The 24,922-nt window shown below is 37.8% G+C and overlaps 4 protein-coding genes across 8 annotated transcripts in view; all 4 read left to right on the top strand.

The window, feature by feature from the left end:
- Positions 2,093–15,945, top strand: LOC109707543 (calmodulin-binding transcription activator 5). 5 transcript variants are annotated; one of them, XM_020228874.1, is made up of 13 exons: positions 2,093–2,389; positions 3,562–3,687; positions 4,899–5,014; positions 6,357–6,445; positions 7,764–7,809; positions 8,999–9,188; positions 9,562–9,663; positions 9,734–9,792; positions 10,569–11,039; positions 11,801–12,513; positions 12,974–13,532; positions 14,128–14,442; positions 15,442–15,945. In XM_020228874.1, the coding sequence occupies exons 1-13, from the start codon at positions 2,335–2,337 to the stop codon at positions 15,472–15,474; spliced, it is 2,874 nt and encodes a 957-aa protein (XP_020084463.1). In that variant the 5' UTR covers positions 2,093–2,334; the 3' UTR covers positions 15,475–15,945. The 5 variants fall into 5 exon arrangements, with proteins under 5 accessions (XP_020084463.1, XP_020084464.1, XP_020084466.1 ...); XM_020228875.1 differs by having other exon boundaries at positions 2,094–2,389; positions 10,569–10,985; XM_020228877.1 differs by lacking the exon at positions 4,899–5,014 and having other exon boundaries at positions 2,094–2,389.
- On the top strand, positions 16,606–20,567 carry LOC109707544 (anaphase-promoting complex subunit 8). The gene is made up of 4 exons (XM_020228880.1): positions 16,606–16,807; positions 16,925–17,321; positions 18,309–19,559; positions 19,782–20,567. Exons 1-4 carry the CDS (start codon positions 16,722–16,724, stop codon positions 19,869–19,871), a joined length of 1,824 nt encoding a protein of 607 aa, XP_020084469.1. The 5' UTR covers positions 16,606–16,721; the 3' UTR covers positions 19,872–20,567.
- On the top strand, positions 22,392–24,018 carry LOC109707859 (the record flags this gene model as incomplete). The annotated part of the gene is made up of 2 exons (XM_020229385.1): positions 22,392–22,601; positions 23,409–24,018. Coding segments are annotated over 2 exons (282 nt in total), but the record flags the coding sequence as incomplete, so codon positions are not given.
- The window catches only part of LOC109707858 (transcription factor MYB59), a 2,260-nt gene continuing 1,491 nt past the window's right edge, over positions 24,154–24,922 (top strand). Inside the window, exon 1 of the mRNA XM_020229384.1 lies at positions 24,154–24,821. Coding sequence (XP_020084973.1) covers positions 24,523–24,821 — 299 coding nt within the window. The 5' untranslated portion in view covers positions 24,154–24,522. The remainder of the gene's footprint in view (positions 24,822–24,922) is intronic.

Here is a 24,922-nt window from a genome sequence, read left to right as displayed (position 1 = left end):
CAGCAAAAAGATAACATGACTCTACTGTACGTGAAATGATCCATCCCTCCCCAAATTGATCACTCGTGCAAAACGTTTTAATACTATTTTTATTGATTAAAACATTGATCTTATTGGAAAAATATTTAGAAAGAACCAAAATAGATTATGGAAATAAGGACTAGAAATCCATAATACCAAATTTGTGGTGTCGCATAGCATCTGTAAAGTCATGTAAAGAATGGACAATTTGTTGATATGCTTTGTCATAATTAACTTTTAAATGGTACGACTTTTGTATGCTTATGGAGAAACCTCAACCGGACAAAATAAGTCCCAAATAAAATGTACTTTTAAAGGTACGACAAATAATCTTGTAGATGGTAGAGATATACGTAAGATTTAGTGGCATTAGGAATCTTAGGACGGACAAAATTCAAACTATCAACTCATGATAAAATCAGAAAGAAATTTTACTATTGGGGCAAGCGTACTACTTGTTTTAAAAAGGAGAGAAGAGAGCTCAGAAGAATTTGTTTGTTTGAGGAGTGAGATTCATTCGTTCCAAAAATATTTTTGCTCAAAACAAATTATAAGCAAATTGCTGAACCCTTTTAAGCTCAAGCTTAGTCCCAAAACTAGGCTTGGCTATGTTAAATTAAGTCAAGTAATAAAATCTCAACGTAAAGCGAAATCAAATAAAAAAATAAGAACCAAGCACGTAGTTTTCGTGCAGGTGTATTTTAGATTCTATTAAGGTGTAACCTACAAAATTGAAAATGGCTCAATTTGATCACCCAAACGAAGAACCAGATCGGTTGAGCCGTATATATCAGGCGTTATTTGCTTGGGTATAATTCCAAGGGACTAAAAAGTAAGCGAAAACATGCTTTGGAATATCGGATTAGTAAACGACAATAACAATTTATTTATTTCTACTGTCTCATCCACAAACATTCTCAATTAGAGGATTCTCAACAGTGATCATTGGTGCAAAATCTACTATTAAGACACGTGGCAGGTCGCGATTTGCTGGGATTAATGATTATTTTTACAAATTGCACATCGACCTTGTCTAATCTAATCTATTAAATTTTAACTATATATTAATCTCCAATACTATTGCTGATGTGGCAAAATCTTAATTTTTTATTTTTTTAATTTTTTTAATAGTAAATTTGTTCCCCTCCTCTATCCCTTATAATTTAACCTCCTATAGTTTAATTTTCTTTCTTTTAGTTTAGTAAGATATTGTTATGAACGTTTTATCTAAAACGTTGTTTTTTTTTTTCTTTTCTTTTTTCTTGAGAGAGATAGGTAGCACGCTATCTGCTTCGTTTTATCTCATTTAGAAATAAGCTTAGCTGGAAATGTGAATCAACTAGGATTCGAACTCGGGTCTCGGGTATCAACCACCAAGCCCTTTGCCACTTGCTGTAGAAACGGTCAGTATCTAAACCGTTTTTGTTGTTATAATTTTGTAAATAGCCTTTCAACTTTCTATATCTATTAATTAACTATATATTAATCCTTAATACTATAGCCGATGTGGTAAGACCTCAAATTTTTTTATTTTTTTATTTTTTAATAGTAAATTTGTCCCCTCATCTGCCTCCTATAATTTAACCTTCTACAATTTAATTTTCTTTCCTTTAGTTTAGTGGGATATTATTATAAACATTTTATTTAAGTAGTTTTTGTTGTTATAATTTTATAAGTGATCTTTTAATTTTCTATATCATGTTAAATATAATTGTCTAATTCAGTTAATTAATAATTTTTATTATCCACCAAATATTTTTTTTCTATAAACTGATATTGTCATTATCATTCATTTTCTTTATTTTATTATTTCTGGCATATTTTGCCATTCTTCTTTCCTACGTCTTTTTTTATTTTATTTTTTATTTTTTTTCTGTATTTTTTTTTTTTTGTATATGTATAATTTTACACTATCAATAATGATAAAAAAACTATTTTGATAATATCTGCCCCGCCCCCGCGCTGATAACCCAATTACCAATGCCACGTGGAATCCATCCGTGAACCCTCCGCAAGCAGGCGAATAACAAGCAAATGTTGCACACCCTTTCGCTTGACACTCCAAAACTAGAACCGTCGAATCTCCAGCTAACGGTCAAAATTCCTCGATCAGTACACAGATATCCAGTGTATCTTACTCCGCGGCGGAGAATAACAGTCCATGCTCTTTTGGCCCCCTCGCCATTTTTACCGGCTCTCCCTCTCTCTTTTTCTCTCTCGTCTGATACCAAACTCAGAGGTCGATCGTATTTGCCCTTTCTCTTTTCGATCACTTCGTCGGCTAGGGTTTCGCCGAGCTCTCCCTTCGCCGCCATGGAAGGGGGCCTCCTCCTCGACGGGGAGATCCACGGCTTTCACACCGCATCAGGTACGGTCTTTGTTTGTGACTTCGTTCGATTCGATTTGGGGGCTAGGGTTTCATTCGCCGATTCTCTCTTTTCCTTTTAGGGTTTGAAAGCTTGATCGTAATTTGTGTTGTTCGTGTCGTCGCCTTCGTTCTTTGATACCTGCTGTTTTTGTTTAACCTGTTGCTTTTGCTGAGTGGACGTTGATGTTGCTATTGCTGTAAATGTTGGATTGCGAGTGATTTCGAGTAGTTCTTGATGGTAGACCATGCTGTTATAGCCTTATAGTACTTTCTTAGGTCTTCAAGAATAGCTATAAAAATCAACTAAAGTTGGTACAGTTTCCAAGTACTACGCGACTCCCCTTTTGAATCACTTTCCCCGTTCTTGGGCATCTCAGAGCTCTTGCTTCATTGCCATGAAAAATATCTCCTCGGTGACACTCTCATCCACGGCTTTCGCACCGCATCAGACACATACTTGATTTTTTAGTTTTGTTCAATCGATTTGCTATTTAGGGTTTCATTTGGCAATGCTATCTTTTCATATTAGGGTTTGAGGTTCATTTGTAAATTTTATTGTTCTCTTCTTTAATGTCTTGCTTGTGTAGTTGCCTTCTCTCTTCGGTATCTTTTGTTCTTCTTGAACATATTGCTTTTGTTGCTGGACTGATCTTGTCATTGTTGTAATTGTGGGATTGTAAGTTACTCTGAGGAGATAATCTTGTTCTTAAAGTTAGACCACGCTGTTATTAATCATAGTGCTTCGAGAACAACACAACAATTAATTAAAGTTTGCATAGATTTTGTATTGCTAAGAGACTTCCCTCTTGGTTAAGGTGATTTTCAAGGACATGTAATGGTCAAGACTTTGCTTATCACTTATTTTAAGTTAGAAATTATAATCAGTTCATCAAATAACAAGAGTATCTGAACAATGAATTTTCGATAAACTGGGTATTCAGTCTTCTCTTCATCAACTTTATCTATTAGACTAAAAAAATTTTGTTGAATTTTTAGAATATATTTTCCTGTAGAAACTTCTTTATCAATATCTCTTTTATGATTATGTTTTACCATTGCTTTGTTATTCTCATTACTACCATATTTAATCAAGACTCTGATGAATTACACATTCCATCATTTTTTCAGCAAAACTCCCTTTTTAATCTCTGATATTTTGGCTTTATGAACAGATCTGGATGTAGAGAAGTTGATGGAAGATGCCCCAAATAGGTGGTTTCGTCCTAATGAAGTTCATGCAATATTATCTAACTATGCACGTTTTAAAATCCAACCCCAACCAGTCGACAAGCCACAAAGTATGAACTTGTCTTACCATCTGAATATTAAAGCATGTAGAATAAAATATTTGTGCTTATTCTTTTGGTACATCCATATGGTTCGAAAGTCACTTTTCTTTCATTCTTGGTCAGTGCGATTTGACTTATACTTGGCTTTTACCCTTGTGCTATATCAATGTGTGAAAATGCTTAAACATGCTGGTAGTGTGCAAGAAACAATAGCAGAATTGTACCTCAAAGCCTCTTAGGACAACAGCATGAGCCATTTAATTTTCTTAATCATCCTGTAAAATTCATGTTATTGTTATCGTTATCGTTATCTTAATTTATGAATTCTGAAGGAAAAATATACTTATTAGTTATATTATGAGCCTCCCAATACCATTTCGTGCCAGGCAGTTAATATTATTAGTCATACATTGCTTTCTACTTTTGTTGGTGATTGTAGTTGTTAATTGTGAGAGTGCTTCAACTGCCTGTTGTGACTTGTCAATGTCATAAGAAAAGAGTGAAGATGTGCTGCAGTGAACCTATGTTGAGGGTGGTTAATTGTCTGAAACATTGAATATGAAAAATTTTCTATCCACATCGACATTAGTAACTCAAAGACACTTAATTTTCGTGCTGTTATTTCCTATTTCTCGGACACCCAAAACATTTCCAGTCTTATTATTTGTTTTCTTTTGATTTAGAGTATTCCCCTGAAATATATTGTTCAAAAGTCTACACTACGTTCTATCAGCAATGGATGGTTTCAAGTAAAATTTTAGATGTTGACATTTCTAGCCTACTGCCATAGGGAGCATATGTTTAAATTACATGTGATTAACAGTGAGAAAACTGTTCTACTATGCATCTCAATCAATTTAGAATGACGATTTTTCTTATTGCTATCTAATCGTTCTGTGGATTGTTAATTACTAGTATGAAACAAATCAGACAATAGATATAGCTATTTGATTCAGTTTTGCTGGAATATAGTAATTTGCACAGCATGGTGTCTTAGCAGTTTTACTGTTTGGAATTGTAACATTGTAAGCTAGCTTACATGTAAAGCATTTTAAACATTATAGGATTTGGTTAGCCATTTCGTGTATCTTAGTTGAGATGTTGCTACTTTTGGCTGTTAGCGTACTATATCGCATCTGATTCTGTTGTTATTACAATATCCAACCCTATACTATTTCTGCTTTTTTTTTAAAAAAAATTGATCACCTCTTGTAAATTAGGTGGTACGGTTCTTTTATTTGATCGGAAAATGCTGAGGAACTTCCGTAAAGATGGGCATAACTGGAAGAAGAAAAAGGATGGGAAGACTGTCCAAGAAGCCCATGAAAAGTTAAAAGTTAGACCGCGTGCAAATTAAAATCGTATAATATCAATTCATATATTGTGTCCCTTGTGTTTTTGGAATGCTAATGCATGTTTACCTATGCTTGTTTTCTGTTATTTTTGTTCTTCAACATTTTTCCTATATCTCTCTTTATGTATGTATAACCTGACTGCCCAATACATAAAAAATCCAATTGCTTTATGTGTGAAATTAACTGCAAATGAAAATGCACTTTATAGAGATACAATAAAGTATACTTTATGGCAATTTAGCCTTTTGTCTGCTCTCATTCTTAAGAATATATTTATTGTTGTTGTTGTTGTTAGTATTATTATTATTGTTGTTGTTGTTGTTAGTATTATTATTGTTCTTGTTAGTATTATTATTGTTGTTGTTGTTGTTGTTGCTGTTGCTGTTTTTGTTATTACTATTTTTTGCATAGAGGTGGTGAACTGCTGCTTGGTAGAATTATTATTTTTGAATCATAATGATATTAAGGTTGAAAAAAGTTCACCTTGGTCATTGTTGTTTACAGATGGTGTTGACATATGAAAAGAAGGCTAAGGTTTATTTTCTGAGTTTTGTGAATGAAATCTATAAACCTATAAATATTACAGGATAGACAAACTGTAAGGACTAACTTTATTATTTTGTAGTATTTGCAACTATAAAAGGGACAAAACAAACTTGACCACAAAGAATCAAATGAGCGATCATTTCTATTAGTTGCAATTCCCACTAATATTATGAGAAGTGAAAATATGTATAAAGGCATCAGAATTGATAGATGAATTTGTCATGTGCTGGTGATGCAATGTAGCAAATATATGATGCTTACTAGTCTTAAGGACATTGGACACTTTTGACCTGCTGAAATTACCTTGTACTCATTGTTGGATATCACTATTTGTGCTCTCACAAGTAGTATGTTGTGTTGCTGTTATCAAATTCAGCTTCCATCCTGAACTTTTTATATCACTGTTTGGTAGTTTGGTACCCAATGTTATTTTGATAATTATCTCAGGAAATAAATAGTCTGAAATTTAAGATCATTTGACTTTCTGCTCAGGCATTACAACGCTAAATGGATCTTTGAATTTCTTATCTAACTGGAATTCTTGGCTGCATAAGTTCATCTTGTTCACTAATTGTTTGCCATATTGAGAATGGTGTGCTATTGTTTTGAACTGACTAGCCTATCTCTTTTGTTTAAATTTGGTTTTGCTGTTGTCGAATTTGTTGCCTTCGTCATTTGTCTTTTGTGTGCAAAATATATTGTCCAAGAGAAATGGCATTTATAATTCATGTTACTTATGTAACATGGCATTTATAATTCATGTTTCTTATGTTATAGATTGGAAATGTTGAAAGAATCCATGTTTATTATGCACGATGTGAGGACGATCCTAATTTTTACCGTAGGAGTTACTGGCTTCTTGATAAGTAAGTTTCTCCCTCATGCCTCTTTTTATAAGATGTGTTTACAATCTTTGGGATGTTCTATATTTTATAATATAACTTCTTTCAATTACTGCGATAAGGACCTAGTTGTGGCTTTATTTGAGCTAGGGAAATTATTACATGCTGTTATTCATCGCGCAGTAAAAAAGATTTTGTCTAAATGACATATATTAGGCATAAAGTAAAGATTTTTAGCTATTTAGACTTAATGTGAACTCAGAAGGGTGAAACATTTCTATAATTGGGCAGGGAAAGTGTATAAAATGAGAATTCTTGGTATCTGAAATGGCCTGCGTCATCCGTTGATACAAATTGGCATATTAGTCCCATCTGAACGCATGTCATAGCAGTTGCAAGTAATAGAACTTGGCAATTTTGGGTGCCAAAGAGATTGTGAAATATTTAATAGTCTACCAATGACATATTTCAGATGTGTCCCAGAAAAAGAAAGTCATGAGAGTCAGGAAGAAGAAATAACAGATAAGACTAGTTGAGGGCCTAATTTGGCAGAATGTCATCTTGCGATTGAATAAAGAAGTGTAGAAATTCCTAGCAGGCAAATCATAGTATAATAGCTAAGATGATAACACTATCGAAAAGAAAGTTAAGAAGATACTGCTGTATCTAGTTATGTTACTTGTTTATGCTCCACACCAATCTTATTCTCGATGGCCTTAGCTAGGTCATAAGAAGGTACATTATCGGTTTTTCTGCAAGCTGAGGTGCATATTTCATTTTAGAACGCATGTCCGTTTGGTGTCAATAGGTCAAGCTGAATAGCTGACTTAACCAACCCAAGTGGCCTCACTCAAGAAATATGAATCCTTCATTGATGTTGGCTAGAGGACCTTAAAACAATGTTATCCAAACTCCTTTGAAGCTACAAAATGAGGACTTGAACTTGTCCTTGATTTTTTTTCATTTTGGTTTGGCTCACCAGAAAATTTAGGCCTTCATTGGGTTTTACCTGTCACGGTTAAAGAGGCCTTGCTGTTATTTAGAGCAGCTTAACTTTTCAGGCTATATCAATTCATTGGGCTCATGCGCATGAGTGTTCTCCGAACTCTGTCAGAAACACTACTTTTATTGGCAACATAATTGTGATAAACAGGCATTGTTCTACCACCATTCCTTTTTACCGAGATGCCTCGCTAATGTTGCATCCTATTTTCTTTTTCTCACCTTTTTGGTAGTTGGTGATTAGCTGTCCAGAGTTTTAACGTCCTTTTTCCTTTGCACGATCTGTATTTATTATTCGACATTGCAAGCTGAGATATTTTTGTTAATGTTGTTTATTCAGGATGTTGGAGCGCATAGTTCTTGTGCATTATCGGCAGACATCTGAGGTTCTTTTCTCTGTTTCCTTTTTGATGATTTACAATATTTTTTATACCAGGCATTTACTTGTATAGACTACAATTAACCAACTGCATGAGTTTTGCTCTACTAGATAGATGCTGTTTTACCTAATGGATAGCGAAGTTTGTCCATGAGACCTGAAGTAAAATTTGAATGCAGCTTCTCAGATGTGCTCGTTAGTGAAGTAGCTATGGTGATTATACAAAAGTGTCATTGTGTGTTTATATGAGAAACTAGGTGGGTAGGCAAGTAAACAGATGATGGAGAGAATATACATCACACTATTTGTAAAATATTTAAGAGCTGTATAGGAATTATTGCACATACAGATTTTAGAGATGACTAGTGTTTTTGTAGATGTGAAGGCAATAGGATCTTATCTATAAGTATGGCTGGTAGAAGAGGTGATATACATAGCTAAAGCACATGAAATAAAATTGAAAGTACACAAGTGGATTCTCATTCGGAGTTCTTTACAAATGGATATTTAATGGGCATCTAGGAAAAGGTAGAGAGAGGTTTGCAGTGTGCATGGCCATTGCAGCTTTGGAGAGTAATGAAGCAGGGAAAGCTTATTAAATTAGAGTAACGAATGATTTGGTTTTGGTGTTTTCCTCCTTAAGACTAGGTCTTTTATTTGATTGACGTCCGATAAAATAGGCGAAATTTGTGACTGCATCTTGGTGCTTAGTCTGAAGAGAAGGAAATTAAGACAATAAAATAATATGACAAATGATTTGATACTTCCAAACAAGTTGAATAGAAAAGAGGGACCTTAATTGGACAGTTCTCAGGAGATTGATTTCTTTGAAACTAAACAGGTAGACTAAAGACTGAAGACATTTTTAGGGTTTCAAGGTGATATAGTCAGACAATGTTTGCTGCTGCTTACTTGTTATTAAGACATGGAAGAGAATGAAAGGAGCTAGTAATTATGGTATCAAATGTGAACTTGAACAGGGTTGAGCAAGTTATGATTTGAGACAGTCATTAAAGAGCATCTCCTTTCTGTTACGACTGTTGCCTCTTGTTTAAGTTTGGGGGAATGAGTGAATCTCTAAAGCCGAAATTTATCTTATATTTTGTTTCGTTGAAAGTGTGATGTTTTAGCCTCTAGTTGAATTAGGCTTGTTGTGTGGATTGCCTATGTCATTTTAACGTTTGATGGTTTTTCAGGATCATGCATCTCAGTATTTACCTGCACCGGTTGATTGTACAGAGAATCTTTCTTTGATCAGCAAGATTCATCATGATTCTCCATCAACCCCAATCGAATCAAATTCTGCTTCTGCACATTCAGTTGTGTCTGGATCTGCAGGTACCTCAGAAGAAATTAACTCAGGAGAGGATAACACAGTACAGGCTGGTGAGACATAAATTTGTTTCTCCTTGAAAAAGTTTCCATTATTTCTTTTTCTTTCTTAATTGTAGTACCTCATAGTTTTCATTTGATAATTTAGTTCACTTAGCAATCGTGTATTTGTTGCTCCACGGTTGCTCTCTCTCTCTCTCTCTGGGACAATATGCAATTATGTACTTGTTTGTTTAATGAAAACGTTGTTCCATAGTGCTCTCTCTCTCTCTCTGGAACGAATATGTTATTATCTACATTTTTTTGCAGGAAACTTTTTGATGAAAACACTGTTCCATAGTATCATTAATTGTTGTCTTAAAGTTTTTGCAACGAGCTCCCAGGTTAACTTATGTTGTGGTTTCCGTTATCTCTTTTGATCTTGCAGAACTTCAGAGCCATGAGTTCAGTCTTCATGAAATCAACACATTGGATTGGGACGATTTGTTGGAATCACCTACAAATAATGATTCTACTCAGCATCGAGATGGTATGGCTTCCAGTCCTTACTGTTGATTAACTTGTTATGAGAGAATATAACCATGGTTGCCATGTGACAGGTGATTTTTTCATATCTGATCAACAAATTCAAAATGAGTTGGCGAAGTCCATGAATAATGTAAGATGTTTTTTTGAAGCAGGTTGTTCTTCATCGTATAAGTTATCTTTATAAGTAAATATGGGAGAATGGGAAGGACACGTATCGCCTCTAGACCCCATGATATGATGAAACTCCCCTTTAATATAGAGTATAGATATAGATTTATTGTACTATAAAAATTTATATATGATGCATATATTAGAGTTGGTTTATGGCGCCGCAATGGGTGCGTCTAAAATTTTTATTAGACATGTGGCAAGCTTTTATTAGTTTATGCCTTAATTGTACTATAGTTATTATTAAAAAATTAGATTGGTTCTAAAATTTTTATGAGGCATGTGGCAAGATTTTATTAGTTTGTGGCTTAATTGTACTATATTTATATTTATTATTAAAAAATTAGATTGGTTCATGTGATATATTTATAGAAATGGTGCATGCAATAATTTTTTATTTGAGAATAGGAAAGAGTAGAGGGATTGAGGAGTTGCCATGTGTCCTTTCCAGACTCAAGATTCATATATGTATATAGATCAACTGTGAAGCAAAAGATTTGTGCATTTGCATATCTATATATGCCTTCTCCTGACCTGTATTGTTTCATGTCTGTAGCTTGTGGCCATATTGATTTATTAGTTACCTTATTATACTCCACAATTTTGCTCTTATTCTTAGGTATATTCTCTTGTTGCCAGAGTAAATCAGATATTTTATGAACAACTTATTGGGTCTTCAACCTGCACTCTCTTCGCTGTATGCTGTTCAGCTAAAAGAACTATTTTTGTTTGCTTCAGGGTAGCTTTTTCATGCCTCATAATACTAGTTGCATTACTGATAATGATGGCGCTGGGAATGACCAAACAATCGGTAGTTATTTTCAAGCTATGAAGGATCAGGAGAGCCAGTCACAACTATTGAATTCCACAAAATCAGAATCTCAAACAGAGGACCGTACATCAAATGCAATAACTGGCACGTCAACCCCCGATAATATTACTAATGATGTCTTCTTAAGTCAGAACAGTTTGGGACGATGGAATTACTTGAATGATGATATCAATTTGTTAGATGATCTGCAGCTTGAGCCACTCAGGTCAGAGGCAAACAAACTGGCTACATGTACGTTGATGGACCAGTCATCAAATCAACAGCCAATTTTCAATATAACTGATGTCTCTCCTGGGTGGGCATATTCCACAGAGGAAACTAAGGTCTTTCTTTCTCAATATTTCTCTGAGCATTTTTTTTCCACAGAGGAAACTAAGGTCTTTCTTTCTCAATATTTCTCTGAGCATTTTTTTTTTCTCTTCTCGAGTTGATTTTGTTGTCTGTGTGCAATTAAGAAGTTACATTGTAGTGCTTTGTTTGCTTACTGGCTTTTATATTGTTGCCTTTTCACTTGCTTGAATTTCATAGTCTTCTGTGATGGTTCATTTGGATATCCAGACTAAGGCAATCTATTGTGAAAACCTCTGTTTTCTCAAGGTAATATATGATACGTGTGTTGTCCAAGTAGTCTAACAGCAGTCAATGTGACAATTTCAATGGTAATAAAACTAACTTTGATGTTGCCACATATTAAAGCTGACACAACAATATAAAATATTCAAAAATGAATGAAATTACGTCCTATAAGTGTGTCCGGGCTTCCGGCCAATAAGACCAACATTCTAAACCTAAGCCTTCTTTAGGCCCCTATTGTGACTTAAATCAAGATATTTCATGTGGATTGGTTTCAGACTGTAGTCTCAAATTAGCACTCAATGGTTTGAAACATTTTGGTTTTTCGGTTTTGGAATTGAGGCAGAAACTTCAAACCTTGGTTTGCAGCTTGATGAAGGCATGCCTCTTTCATGTTGATAAGGTCAGGATAAGCTGATTATTAGTTATTTTCTAATAAATTATGTAGAAATCTAAGATATACTTTCATAAGTCTGCAATTGTGCTCTATATGGAAATATTAAGTTGCTAATAATATGCTTTTCATCTCTATCACAGTTCTTTCATGCAACTATAACTAATGCAGGTCCTAGTGGTTGGATACTTTTATGAACAACAAAAACATCTAATGGAAACCCAAGTCTACTGCGGCTTTGGCAGGAAATGTGTTCCTGCAGAACTTGTTCAAGCTGGTGTTTACCGCTGTACTGCAGCCCCCAGTGAACCTGGCTTTGTGAATCTTTATTTGACCTTGGACGGTCAGACACCAATCAGCCAAGTTTGGTCCTTCGAATACCGGTCTAAGCTGAGTGTTTGGGATGAGGTGGCTTCATCTGAAGATGACAATAGGAAACTAAAGTTAAAGGAGTTTCAAATGCAAATGAGGCTCGCTCACTTACTCTTTTCCACAAGCGGCAATGTTTCTGGTCTGTCCGGCAGGACACAACAAAAGTTCTTGAAGGAAGCCAAAAACTTTGCTTCTCTCTCCTCTTCTTTAATGGAAAAGGAGTGGTTGAATATGCTGAAACTAGTGAATAGCAATAGGGATTCTCAGATGCCTGCTACTGAAGAGTTGTTGGAGCTGGTTTTGAGAAATAAGTTGCAAGAATGGCTTTTGGAAAAAGTAGCTGAAGGCCGTCGAACAACTCCCTGTGATATTCAAGGCCAAGGAGTTATTCATCTTTGTGCTATCCTGGACTATCCTTGGGCAGTTTACCTATTTTCTTTGTCGGGATTTTCCTTGGATTTTCGGGATGCATGTGGCTGGACGGCTCTGCATTGGGCTGCTTATTATGGAAGGTATAGTACCCTAAAACAAAATTTAATGTTGCCGATGCTGAGATGTATGATAGCCAATTTTAAGTCTCACTTCGTTTTCTTTATAATATTTTGATTTTCTATAGGTGATACATCTGTAGAGGATCCTGTAATCATTGATGTCTTTGTTGATTCGTTCTAATCGGAAACTTTGTGTTCTGTAGTCTGGCTAGGAACTTGGCATAATGATTTTAACTTACGGATGCAATTAGTACAAAAGCATATTATGAAAAGGAAGGTTCTCTTCTAATTGCTTAAAACCAGTGAAGTTTTATGCTTTAAGCATGTTATTAAATGCCGGTGGCTTGCACTCATGCATGTTTGGCTCTGGCAGATCTAAATTTATTTGCTTATTCAAGTTAATTTCCAGTGGATAAAAATTTCTTAGGTGTTTCAAGTTCTTTATATTGGTATGATTCATGTCATAAATATATTAATCCAGGGAAAGGATGGTCGCTACACTTTTATCAGCTGGAGCAAATCCAAGTTTAGTCACAGACCCTACTCCGGAGTCCCCTGGTGGATCCACTGCTGCTGACTTGGCAGCAAAACAAGGGTACGAAGGCTTAGCCGCCTACCTTGCTGAGAAAGGATTGACCGCACATTTCCAGGCCATGTCATTGTCAGGGAATGTAGCGACTGCTGCGCCTTTCTCAACCAAAAAAGTGAACTTTGAAAGTACAGACATCGAGAATCTCAGTGAGCAAGAACTCTGTTTGAAGGAGTCACTAGCAGCCTATAGAAATGCTGCTGACGCAGCTGACCGTATACAAGCTGCATTCAGAGAGCGGTCTCTAAAGCTTCAGACTAAGGCTGTTCAGATGTCCAAACCAGAGATGGAAGCATCTGAAATAGTTGCTGCTCTGAAGATACAGCATGCATTCCGCAATCACAATAGACGGAAACTAATGAGGGCTGCTGCACAAATACAGAGTCATTTCCGAACATGGAAGACGCGTAAGAACTTTCTCCACGTGCGTAGGCAAGTTATCAGAATACAGGTAAGGTTCTGACTCGTGGAGCAACATGGCACAAAATGTCAAAAGGAATTATTGCTTTTGAAATGCAATGACAAGGATATTGTTCATAGGGTTGTTGTATATAAAAAATAAGAAGGGCGTCTCCATGTATGCCTCGGGAAATCATTTATTTACATATACCCCGCTGTAAAATCTGAATTTTCATATATAACTATCGGAATTGTAGTTTCTTAAAGAAATACTCCTATCATAGTCTAGGCTTTCGTCCAATTTGTGGGTAGCTGGTTCTGTATCAGAAAGGTCTTGTAAATATCAGGGTATATATTAAAGGAATTTATATTTTAAGAGCATATACGTAATGTCGGATTACACTGGGAAATAATCATGCAGATAAATGATTTTTAGGATATATATGTAATACTTCAAAGAGAAAAGTAGGAAAAGATAGTGTGACATTTCTGCTATCTACAGCTGTTGGATCGTCGATTATGTTGTTACCTGCTAACTTCTTATGACTAATATTTCTTTTGATGCATAGCATCACATACGTTATTTTGCTGCATGTTACCTATCTGATTTTCTTTATGATTTGATCCTAATAATGCTATCTGCTCAGGCTGCATTCCGAGGGCATCAAGTGAGGAAGCAATACTGCAAAATTATATGGTCTGTTGGAGTGCTTGAGAAAGCAATCTTGCGTTGGCGTCTTAAGAGAAGAGGATTACGTGGCATTCATACGGAAGCACCGAGCGAAGCGATGAGAGTGGATACAGAACCTGCAAACACTGAAGAGGAAGAGTTTTTCAGGATCAGTCGGGAGCAAGCTGAAGAACGTGTGAAGAGATCGGTTATAAGGGTCCAAACCATGTTTCGTTCATATCGAGCACAACAAGAGTATCGAAGAATGAGGATGGCCCATGAGAAGGCAAAGGTACATGTGATTAAGGAAGTCCTAAATACGAAGGGCATGTTTGAATGCTTAAACATCTTGTTTAGTATTTTTTTTTTATGCATGCAAGGCCCGTGGATGATGAGCATGGTTAGATGTCTACCATACACAACATACATAGCCTTTTAGTCATTCTCTCAAAGTAAGATAAATAACTTGTAGATGGAATGTATTATCTTGTAAAATTATGACTGCCTAGGTCTTGCAATGGGCCAAAAGCAAACTCCTACATTGCAATTACAAAAGAAAATCATAATTTAAGCATAAGTGATCATTGGATTACTTGTGCTAACATCAAAATAGACTATAAACAATCTTTTTGCTTAGAGAATGCACAACTTTTAGCTAATCCTATCTCATTGTCACTGTTCAACTCTTATCTTTTTCTGATTTCATTGCTTTTGCCAGCTTAGCTGGTTGTGTTCATCACTATTTTCTTATTACTTGCTATAGAAATAATGTAACTTCTAGTTGCAATGAAACATCAAACAAAATCAAATATGCCCAGTCAATTGTACAGATTGAAAAATCAGCATCCAACTGTTCCTAAGGCCTAGTCTGGCATTGCATTTCCAAAAGCACCTGATTTTACACTTTGGAAGTCCCAAAAAATCCAAAAGATGCTTCTAATCTTCCTTATTTCATACTAATAAATTGTGGTGGCAATGGCCACTCGATGCTTCTCCAGTGGCGGTTGTCATTGTAATTTTATAACATAAAAGAGGAAGTTTTGAAGTGTTTTTGGATTTTTTTGGGGGCTTTCCAAAGCATAAAATTGCGTGTTTGAAAGTGCAGCAACAAACTAGGCCTAAGGCCTATGTACATTTGATTGATCATTTATGTAAGTTTATAGAGACAAGTTTAGTTCTTATCTGCTTCATTCTGGGTATACTAGATGAAGTTTTGAATGTCTTTGGATATCTTTTTTAATGGTATTTATTCATCTGGAATCTGAATTAGTTTCATCTTTGTGTTTTGCAGCTGGAATTCAATCAGATGGGCCATTTTTACTGAAGGCATTTATGAAGTTGTGGCTGTGGGAGACAGCTAGTTCTTTCAACAGTTCTTTGTACAGATTAGATCAGCATCCAATTGTGCTAACTTTTGTACAGTATAATTATCAGGATGAATTGCTGATACTTGGGATTTCTTACTCTTATTAGGCTGATTAAGCACTACATTGAGTTTCCTAGGGCTGATTGGTTGAAAGAGTAATTATTTCTTTTCTCTTACAGAAAGGGAATAGTATATAGTTGATGTCGTAGTTTAATGCTGTGTTTTTGTTGTTAAGGGGTATCGCCATGTATTTGCATGTAAGATAGCTATTCCTCACCTTTTCTGCTTTGAGGAATGTGAAGATGTAATGTTGTATCTGTCTTGTTGCCATCTGTTAAAGAGAAGTGGAAAGAAAATAGAAAATGTTGAAATAGAATGGGCAATCTTTTATTAGATGTGCAAATAATATTACATGCGACTCAAGACTCATGTGAAAAGTGTTCTGAAAATTTTGAAGGTGCTTGGACTATTTGGTCCAGATACGAAGTTCGCTGATATTCTACTGGAGCTCAGTGGAAGTTCCTGCAAATATGATTTTGTGATGAGGGTATCTTTTTTGGCATGCTGACATCAGAATTTTGCATTCTGATATGCGATATCAGCGGCACTTTGATGTCAGATAAATTTGGTAAGTTTACGTTGAACTGTTTTGCGAGTCTAATGTCGCGTAGTGTTCTATTTCAATGAAAGGAGGCTGTGCGATATTAGAGTACATTGTTCTGTATTGAAAGTTTATCTTGCTTCCTGGGTTTATCACTGGAAATAGATTTGATGACTCCTAGGTTGCACACGCATTACCATCGATACTTTAAATTTTTTAATGTAAGCTTCATTTTTTTTAATCCTCTATGTCACTCCTGGCCAGATTTTGTGGTAGAATTTGAGGCAAAAGATTGTTAATAGACAAATTTATTACCTATTATTCATATAGTAATAACCTACGCCCTGCGGCCGTACGGGCGTCTTCGTTCAAAAAAAAAAACACACACACACACACACACACACACACACACACACACACACATTATTCATATTTTATATATTTAAATATTAGTATTCAAAGTTTGAAACTTCGGATGGGTGAATATTTTAAAAACTCGAAATACGTCAGGAACCTTCCCTTGGCGCTCTTTCCTTAGAAACTGAGCAGCTCCGCGACCGTCCCACTACCCTCACACCCAAGAAAACTCGGACACTCCGGGAAAATGAGTTCTAAAGAGACCTGCCGCAACGAGCTCCGCGCCGCCGTTCGCCACCTCGGCGACCGCTGCCTCTACTCCGCCGCCAAATGGTACGCAACCCAACCCCTACCCTACCCTTCCCCATCCGTAAACCCCATCTCTCTCCCGAGCCCTAACCCCTCTCTCTCTCTCTCTCTCTCTCTCTCTCTCTCTCTCTCGTCCCACAGGGCCGCGGAGCTCCTCGTCAGCGTCGATCCCGACGCCCCTCCCTCCTCCGCCGCCTCCTCCGTCGCCTCCCGCGCCACCCCCTCCTCCTCCGGCGCCGGCGCCTCCTCCCGCTCTCTCCACCTCCACCGCCAACAGTACCACCGCGACGGATCCAGCTTCCGCCGCCGCTTCCGCTCCGGCGGCGCCGCCGCCGACGTCACCTCCACCCCCCTCGGCGGCGTCTCCTACGTCAGCACGCCGATCCCCGACGACGACGGCGGATTCGAGGGCGGCGGCGACTCCTACCTCCTCGCCAAGTCCTACTTCGACTGCCGCGAGTACCGCCGCGCCGCGCACGTGCTGAGGGGCCAGGCCGGGCGGAAGGCCGTCTTCCTCCGGTGCTACGCCCTCTACATGGTAATCATCTTCCTCTCCGTTGTTTCGATTTAACGTTCCGTGTGGTGTTCGACGAATTGCTTCTGTGAAACGGCTTGATCTAAAGATAGAGCTAATGTGGTTGCGAGTAGTCGTCTAACTGGATATGAGAACCTCTACTAAACCTGCTGTGGTTGTTGAAAAGCATCTGGTATGTAGGGATCCAGAAAGAAGTTTCTACAACTAGTTAATTGGGAATGAATTGGTTGTTTGCCTTACTATAGTCTATATACATGCAATGACAACGTGATTTCAAGACTAGCAGGGGATTGCGGCACTTTGATGCAAAATTATTTTAAAAAATGAAAGGTAAAAATATAAAGACTCCCTCAACTATTGGTAATTTTGAAATAAACCACAACTTTATTATTATTATTGTTGTTGTTGTTATTTTGATTGGTGTCTCTTTAATTTTAGTTTTAGGTTATTAACCGTAAACAAATTCCATTGTTAGTTTGGCGGAAAAACGGGTTGAGCTATTAAGTTTAATGGAAACTAAATAAGCTTGCACTTTCGTTGATTCTGATTGAAGTTGATGATGGAGTTTTTTTTTCGTCTTAATATGCTTCACGGAAAACCACATAGCGTATCTATAAGAATAATGGAATGCAGTCTTATTGTAAGAAATTGTTGAAATTCAGTACATTTTGAAGCAGTATTGCAAGCATTTTTGTATAAATCAGTTGGGTCGGCACATCTGCATTGTCTACACAGGTGAGCATCCGTTCTTATTGAAATCTTTCTTTCCCTTACTAGATAGGTTTCTAGCAATTAGACTTAAGGAGCTGCATAGTTTGAGCATTTTGACACATTGGCACTGTACTCAGTTTCAAAGAAATGAAGCTCTTTATATTCTGGATGATTATGTGCACATCAACATTGTCCAAGCATTTCGCTACCTGCTTGCAAATTTTTCTGCTGATTTATTCCTTAGTTTTACCGATGAAATTTCTTTATTTCCAAACATAGGCTGGTGAAAAACGGAAAGAGGAAGAGATGATAGAACTGGAGGGACCCATGGGCAAGTGTAATGCTGTGAACAGCGAACTGGTTTCTTTGGAGAGGGAGCTATCAACTCTTCGTAGGTCTGGTGCTATTGATTCCTTCGGTCTTTATTTGTATGGCCTCATACTAAGAGATAGAGGCTCTGAGAGCCTCGCTATTTCAGTCCTCGTCGACTCGGTTAACAGCTATCCTTGGAACTGGTCTGCCTGGTCTGAGCTCCTTTCTCTGTGCACCACCAGTGATATCTTAAACAATCTAAACCTCAAAAACCATTGGATGAAAGACTTCTTTCTTGCAAGCGCATACCAAGAACTTAAAATGCATGATGAAGCTTTGAAAAGATATGAAATTTTAATGGGAGTATTTCGGTTAAGTGACTATATACAAGCTCAGATTGCAACAGTGCAGTATAGTATGAGGGAACTTGATGAAGCTGAGGTTATATTTGAAGAACTTCTTAGAACTGATCCTTATCGTGTTGATTCCATGGATATATATTCAAATGTACTTTATGCTAAAGAGAGCCTCTCTGCATTAAGTTTCTTAGCTCACAGGGTATTTTTGACGGATAAGTATCGGCCGGAGTCTTGCTGCATCATTGCGAATTACTACAGTCTGAAGGGGCTGCATGAAAAATCAGTTTTGTATTTTAGGAGGGCTTTGAAACTTAACCGGAAGTACCTCTCAGCATGGACTCTAATGGGTCATGAATATGTTGAAATGAAAAACACACCAGCTGCAATTGATGCTTATCGAAGGGCCGTTGATATAAACCCTAGGGATTACCGGGCCTGGTACGGTCTTGGGCAAACCTATGAGATGATGGGTATGCCTTTCTATGCACTCTATTACTTTAAAAAGTCATCATGTTTACAACCAAATGATGCACGGCTTTGGATTGCTATGGCTCAATGTTATGAAAGTGCTCCACTTCAGATGCTTGAAGAAGCTATTAAGTGTTACATGAGGGCTGCGAATAGTAACGATAGGGAAGGAATAGCACTTCATCAGCTAGCAAAGTTGCACAGTATACTTGGGCATTCTGAACAAGCGGCATTTTATTATAAGAAAGATCTAGAGCGAATGGAAGCAGAAGATAGGAAGGGACCTAATATGATTGAAGCTCTTCTTTTCTTAGCTGATCACTACAAATCTGTGGGTCGGTTTGATGAAGCTGAAGTTTATTGTACCAGGCTCTTGGATTACACTGGTCCTGTATGTTTTCTCATCCTTTGTTTCTGAAACTTATCAATAGAAAGAGAGAGATCTTTTTCCTAAATCTGCACTTTCTTAAACATTTGAAGGACCTACACTCTCTTAAATATTTATGGAGCTCTATTATATCTTCCTTTAATTTAATTCTTGGTCTATATGAGAAGAAAGATTATTGGGATACCTTGATTGGTTCTAATATCTTTTCACATACCAAATTTGCAGGAGAAGGAGACAGCAAAGACCATCCTACGAGGACTGAAAATAGCTCATTCTGGTTTTCCACCAATGGAAATTGACCATTTTTCTGCATGAACTTCACCCATCATGTAATTTAATGATACTGGAAATCATATTCGAATGCGAAACGAGCCATCTCATTTACAGGGAGAGGAAGGAGAGGAAAGGTTTAATAGATATTAACTTCCTATAATTGAGAAATAACCGTGCAAATTACAAATCAAATTATCAAAAAGCTGAGTTTATCAACGACTTCCCCACCTGATATACATTGAGGATTACATATCTACAACGTGAAGGTCATTGTGTTTAGCCTTGCCAAGCGGTTCGCGATGGCTGGAGAAGTGGATCTTGGACACATAATACCTTGATAGAGCTTCTGAAGTTTAGCAACCAGAAGCACAAGGCGCCTGCATGGTGCGAGAATGAGGGTGAATGGAATGACCCAGATACCGAATTCCAGTATCAGCATCTTAACTCTTTCCTTGCAAGTTTCTTAGTGCCTTTTGCTGTCGTTTGTTCCAGGCTGCTTTATTTATATAGCCCTGTAGTTTCTTTCTGATGATGCTTATTAATCTTATTTCTACAATGTGGGCTTATCATCTATAATCGTTCATGAGGCCAAGAATTTATTGAAGTCCGTTTGATTGATTAGGTGATTAATAGGCTTTATTTAGAATATTTTATGGTTGATGATGGTATTGATTTGATAATTTCCTTGATGAGGTACTACATTTAATAAACAATTTAAGTACAAGACATTACTTGACATTCTGTGTTACCGTTAAATGATCCTTTCTTTAGTATGATAAACCCAATTGAGTGTTTTGGAGTGCATTCCTTTGTCAACAAGCCCCAACAAAGAAATGGTTGATATTGTCAAGCAACGAATCTTTCTGATTGATGTTGCTTTCTTGTATCGATTTTTTATATCGAATGCTTAGTATTTTTTACCTGTTTTATTGAATTATTTTTCACTTATTGCTCGAAAAAGATAGAAGTGGTCCTACTACAAAACTAGTAGACGGTGCAACATGCTTGCTGTGTTCCTATTAGGGAATGTGTGTTAGTTCTTGCACTTTGACAATCATAGCATGTGCTCCAGGCATATCATATACTGAATTTCTTTGCATATATTTGCACCGTACAAATTATGTGTTTGGTCTGGCAAGTGCTCCTGCAAAAGCACTACTTGAATGAAGCTGTTTGAGAGGCTGAAACAGTTTTCACATTGTAATCCCATCGGATCTTGCTATTTCATTAAACTCGTGCTCGAATTTAACTTCTTTGAGGTTCCTTGGAAGATGGAGAGAAGCCAGAAGCTTTAGATTTATTAAATATTTGACTCCTTAGATAGAGGAGTTCGTGTTAGAAGCAACTGAGTTACGTATATTAAATTTATTAATGAAGTTGTAAACCAATGCTATGGTATTCAATTGAGGAACACATCCTTGTATAATATGCCTGATTCCGTGTAGTTCTATCAAAGTAATTAATTTTCTTGATGGTTCAGGTAGAGAGAAATTTTTTATCATTTTGCTCAGATTTAGGTCATGGCTACAGCATTACTTTCTTAGGGGACCTTCATAGATACATAAAAGCATTAGTGCATTTCCTATAGTATGAGTATCGCCTCTTTTAATCACATTGGCCATAGCTCAGATTCCAAAGACTTTTGCTCTTCGAAATTGACTAATCCGTTTTCTTTGGATCAAGGCTGCATCCTCGTACCACAAGTTTAGATCTGAAAGATCATCTTAAGTAAGAAGATGGGAAACAAATGCATTTTAGCCCATGCTAGCACTGTTTCCAATCGATGTAATAACAATACGGAAGCAAAAGTAAGATAAACAGCATTTCAAATAATTTCGCTTCATTGGTTGTTTTCCATATCCATAGATTCCTTATACATGCTCCTGCAAGGTAAGGACCAAACGTTAATCAACTTTAAGGTCCAAGCATTGTGCGATCATGATCTATGACATGATTAGTTGCGAGCACTTGTAATATTATCTTACGATTTGTAGAAGAGGTCTCTTTTGGACCTTCGGTAACAATCTACCTGGGAAATTTTTGGAGTTCAAAGTACTTTAACCCAAAAAAAAAAAAAGGGAAAAAATTATCGCAACGTTAACACTAGAGAGAACCTGGGCCAGGCCAAGTTTATTTATTCTGTTGACCCAGCCCGGTCCGAAAGTGTTTGACCAGGGACGATGCATTTGGACCGGGCTCAGCTTTTTTAAGAAAAAAGAAAAAGACTAATTAATACATAACTTTGTTAATGGGCTGGGCTTAGAAAGGGCAAAAATTAATCAGGCCCAAAATCAAGCCCGGCCTAAGCCCCGCTCGGACGTCGTATTTTGGCACGGTGGTCTATGGTGGACGGTCCACGCAATAATTTCATGGCAACCCCTGTTGGTGTTTGAGTTCACAGAACCTGTTCCTTACTTCGGTGAGCACTTGGCAGGGGCGACGCTTCGAAAGATCGAACCCAAACCCTAAAATCCCAAACCCTAAATCCCAAACTCTCTCTCAAAATCCTAAAAACGAAGAAGAGGAATCCGGAGGAGGAGGAGGAGGAGGGAAATGGAGGGGGTGGAGGAGGAGGGAGGAGGGGACGAGAGGTGGAGATGGTGGGCGGGGGCGAGCTCGGCGCAGCTCGCCGGAGGGATCGCGTGGTACCGGCGAGGGTGCGGCGAGAGCGGCGCCGCCATGCCCTTCAAGGCCTTCGCCATCGCCACCCTCTTCGTCGGCGCCGCCGCCGCCGCCGCCGCCTCCGCCGTCGTCGCTTCCGGTGTTCACTCGGTAAACCCTCCTCCACCTCCCAGTTCTCTCGCAATGCATCCCCAGGCCAGCTGTTGTTGATTCATTCATTCATGATCACTTTTTGGCTCAATTGCGTTGTTGTTGTTGTTGTTGTTGTTGTTGTTGTTGTTGTTGTTGTTGTTTTAATTGTATTGCATTTAGCTTCAGCAGCAGGGTAGGTTAACAAAAATTATGGTTTAAGGCTAAATCTGAGCCTTCCATATTTATATAAATGGAATCCATGAATGATGGGGGATGAATTTAGTATCAATTGCAGGCCTTTTTTTTTTCTCCCCTCAGAAATCTACAATCAATTGTTTTTTGTGTAGAAACCATGAGTTCTATGGAAACAGTTGAAGCTTGTGAGTGTGAGCTTGCATGTGAAACAGTTGAAACTTTTCAACTGTTTACATGGCTTAGGTTGGATCTGTAAGTATCGAAATCTCAAAGCTTAACGCGTTAAATCCTATACCATCCCATTCTTTTTTTCCTGTATACTATTACTTTTGCGGAATTGTTGCCTGAGCATGGTGCAATTGTACAATTGTTCGCCGCCCGTTTATCCACCTTGCATCTCATTACATGTTTTGTGATTACAAACACAGGAGTTTGATCTTAACTATCGTTATTACCTAAATAGTTTGACCTGCAAGGTGATATATAATTTCGAGGGAAGTGGTTTAAATTCTATATGGTATGCAACTGTAAAAATCTTTTTCCCTTGAGTAAACAGGAGAGATATACTGAACAAGATATTCATGCATTTAAAGTGATCCCTCTCTCATTGGTGTGCTGATGATTGAACAGGTGGATGACATGAAGTTGGTTGGTGCGAGAATTCATAGATGGGCGAAGGCTCCTCCAAGAGAGACCAGTTGATTAACAGAACTCGATATCCATACACGAATGTCTCTTGATCACAATTGCCCAGTGATGGCTCCTCATTGGATGTTGCTCACGATGAAGTTCAACTTGGGGCCATGAGTCGCAATACCATGCTTCTTTACTGGGATGTTCATTCATTCGATCCTTGATATCTAGATAAAAGTAGGATTTGATGTGAAGCTGATGCATAGAGTAGTCCCTTGTGTTTCTACGCAACTTCTAATTTGGCTGCGACATTGAGATGAAGCGAGAATACGGATTGTGGCAAAAGAGTGATTCTGATTAGCAACTGAAAATATGTGGTAGGTAGCTACTTTTTGGCTCGAGTTGTATCTCTAAGCAAGCATGCCCTGCTCAATTTTGTCTTCAGTGTTTTGAACACTACCTCCTTTTTATGCAACGAGGAATCCTATTATACGAGTTGTTCTCTAGAGTTGATGTTTCTATTGATCTGAAAGTGTCTCCCTCTCAGATAGATCAGTTGTCTGTGTAATTATCCACCCCTTATTAAGGGGCTTACTTTTCTCAATTACTTCTTTGTCGCAGGATTAGAAGTTCTATTTTTAAACTCTCTTCTTCTTCTTCTTCTTCCTCTTCTTCTTCTTTTCGGTTTTTGTGGAACACTAATATAAGCAGTTCCACTTCCACAGAGATTATTCTCAAATTTAATCAACGGTTAAAGATGCGGCAGTGCCTAGCACAAATTCGCTGTTTCCCCAATCCGACGGTCCCTGCTTCACCCACAAACGTGGCATAGTGGGACGGTTAGTGGGGTAATTCAAATCTCTCTCTCTACCCCCTCGCCACTTCCCTAAAGAATAGGAAGGATATGTGATAGGCGGGGTGTGCTAGTACATTGTTAAGAATTCAAAAACAGTACTAATACTCATACTCCACAACGCTGTCAAAGAAGGAAACTGTTGCATGGGGAAGGACAGGAAATTTACGATCAAACAAACCTTGTTTTAAAGCGGAAATAAGAACTACTAAAATTTTGTTTGTTTAATTTCTCATCGCATTTGAAGCAACTGTCGTAATGCAGATATCTGGGCGAGTAGGGAGCCGTAGTTGCGTCGGTAGTAGTAGCAGTAGCACCAGTAACAGCAGAGGCAGCAGCAGTAGCAGACCAAGAGATGAATCGGGAGGGTCGGTGGCGGCGACAACGGTGCTGAGGAAGGGGCCGTGGATGGCGGAGGAGGACGAGATATTGCTCGAGTACGTTCGCAGCCACGGCCCCCGCGACTGGAGCTCCATTCGATCCAAGGGCCTCCTTCCCCGCACCGGCAAGTCCTGCCGCCTCCGCTGGGTCAATAAACTCAAGCCTGACTTGAAGACGTATTTCAATCTCCCTCTCTCTCTCTCTCATATTTTCTTCCCAGCTTTTAATACCACGAAGTTTATTTAGATGTCTCTCTTCATACTCGGTATGAAAAAAA

This window comes from Ananas comosus, linkage group 3 (assembly GCF_001540865.1).
Source record: "Ananas comosus cultivar F153 linkage group 3, ASM154086v1, whole genome shotgun sequence".
In the NCBI taxonomy this organism is placed as follows: domain Eukaryota; kingdom Viridiplantae; phylum Streptophyta; class Magnoliopsida; order Poales; family Bromeliaceae; genus Ananas; species Ananas comosus.
The sequence above is the reverse complement of the archived record's forward strand: the minus strand, read 5'-3'. Positions and strand labels throughout refer to the sequence as shown.

Bases quoted from the DNA above. Each gene is read 5' to 3' on its own strand.
- LOC109707543 (XM_020228874.1), top strand. From the start codon at position 2,335: ATGGAAGGGGGCCTCCTCCTCGACGGGGAGATCCACGGCTTTCACACC. The intron at 5,015-6,356 runs GTTAGACCGCGT...CTTATGTTATAG, and splicing joins AAGCCCATGAAAAGTTAAAA to ATTGGAAATGTTGAAAGAAT. The intron at 13,533-14,127 runs GTAAGGTTCTGA...CTATCTGCTCAG, and splicing joins GGCAAGTTATCAGAATACAG to GCTGCATTCCGAGGGCATCA.
- LOC109707544 (XM_020228880.1), top strand. From the start codon at position 16,722: ATGAGTTCTAAAGAGACCTGCCGCAACGAGCTCCGCGCCGCCGTTCGC. The intron at 16,808-16,924 runs GTACGCAACCCA...CTCGTCCCACAG, and splicing joins CTCTACTCCGCCGCCAAATG to GGCCGCGGAGCTCCTCGTCA. The intron at 17,322-18,308 runs GTAATCATCTTC...TTCCAAACATAG, and splicing joins GGTGCTACGCCCTCTACATG to GCTGGTGAAAAACGGAAAGA.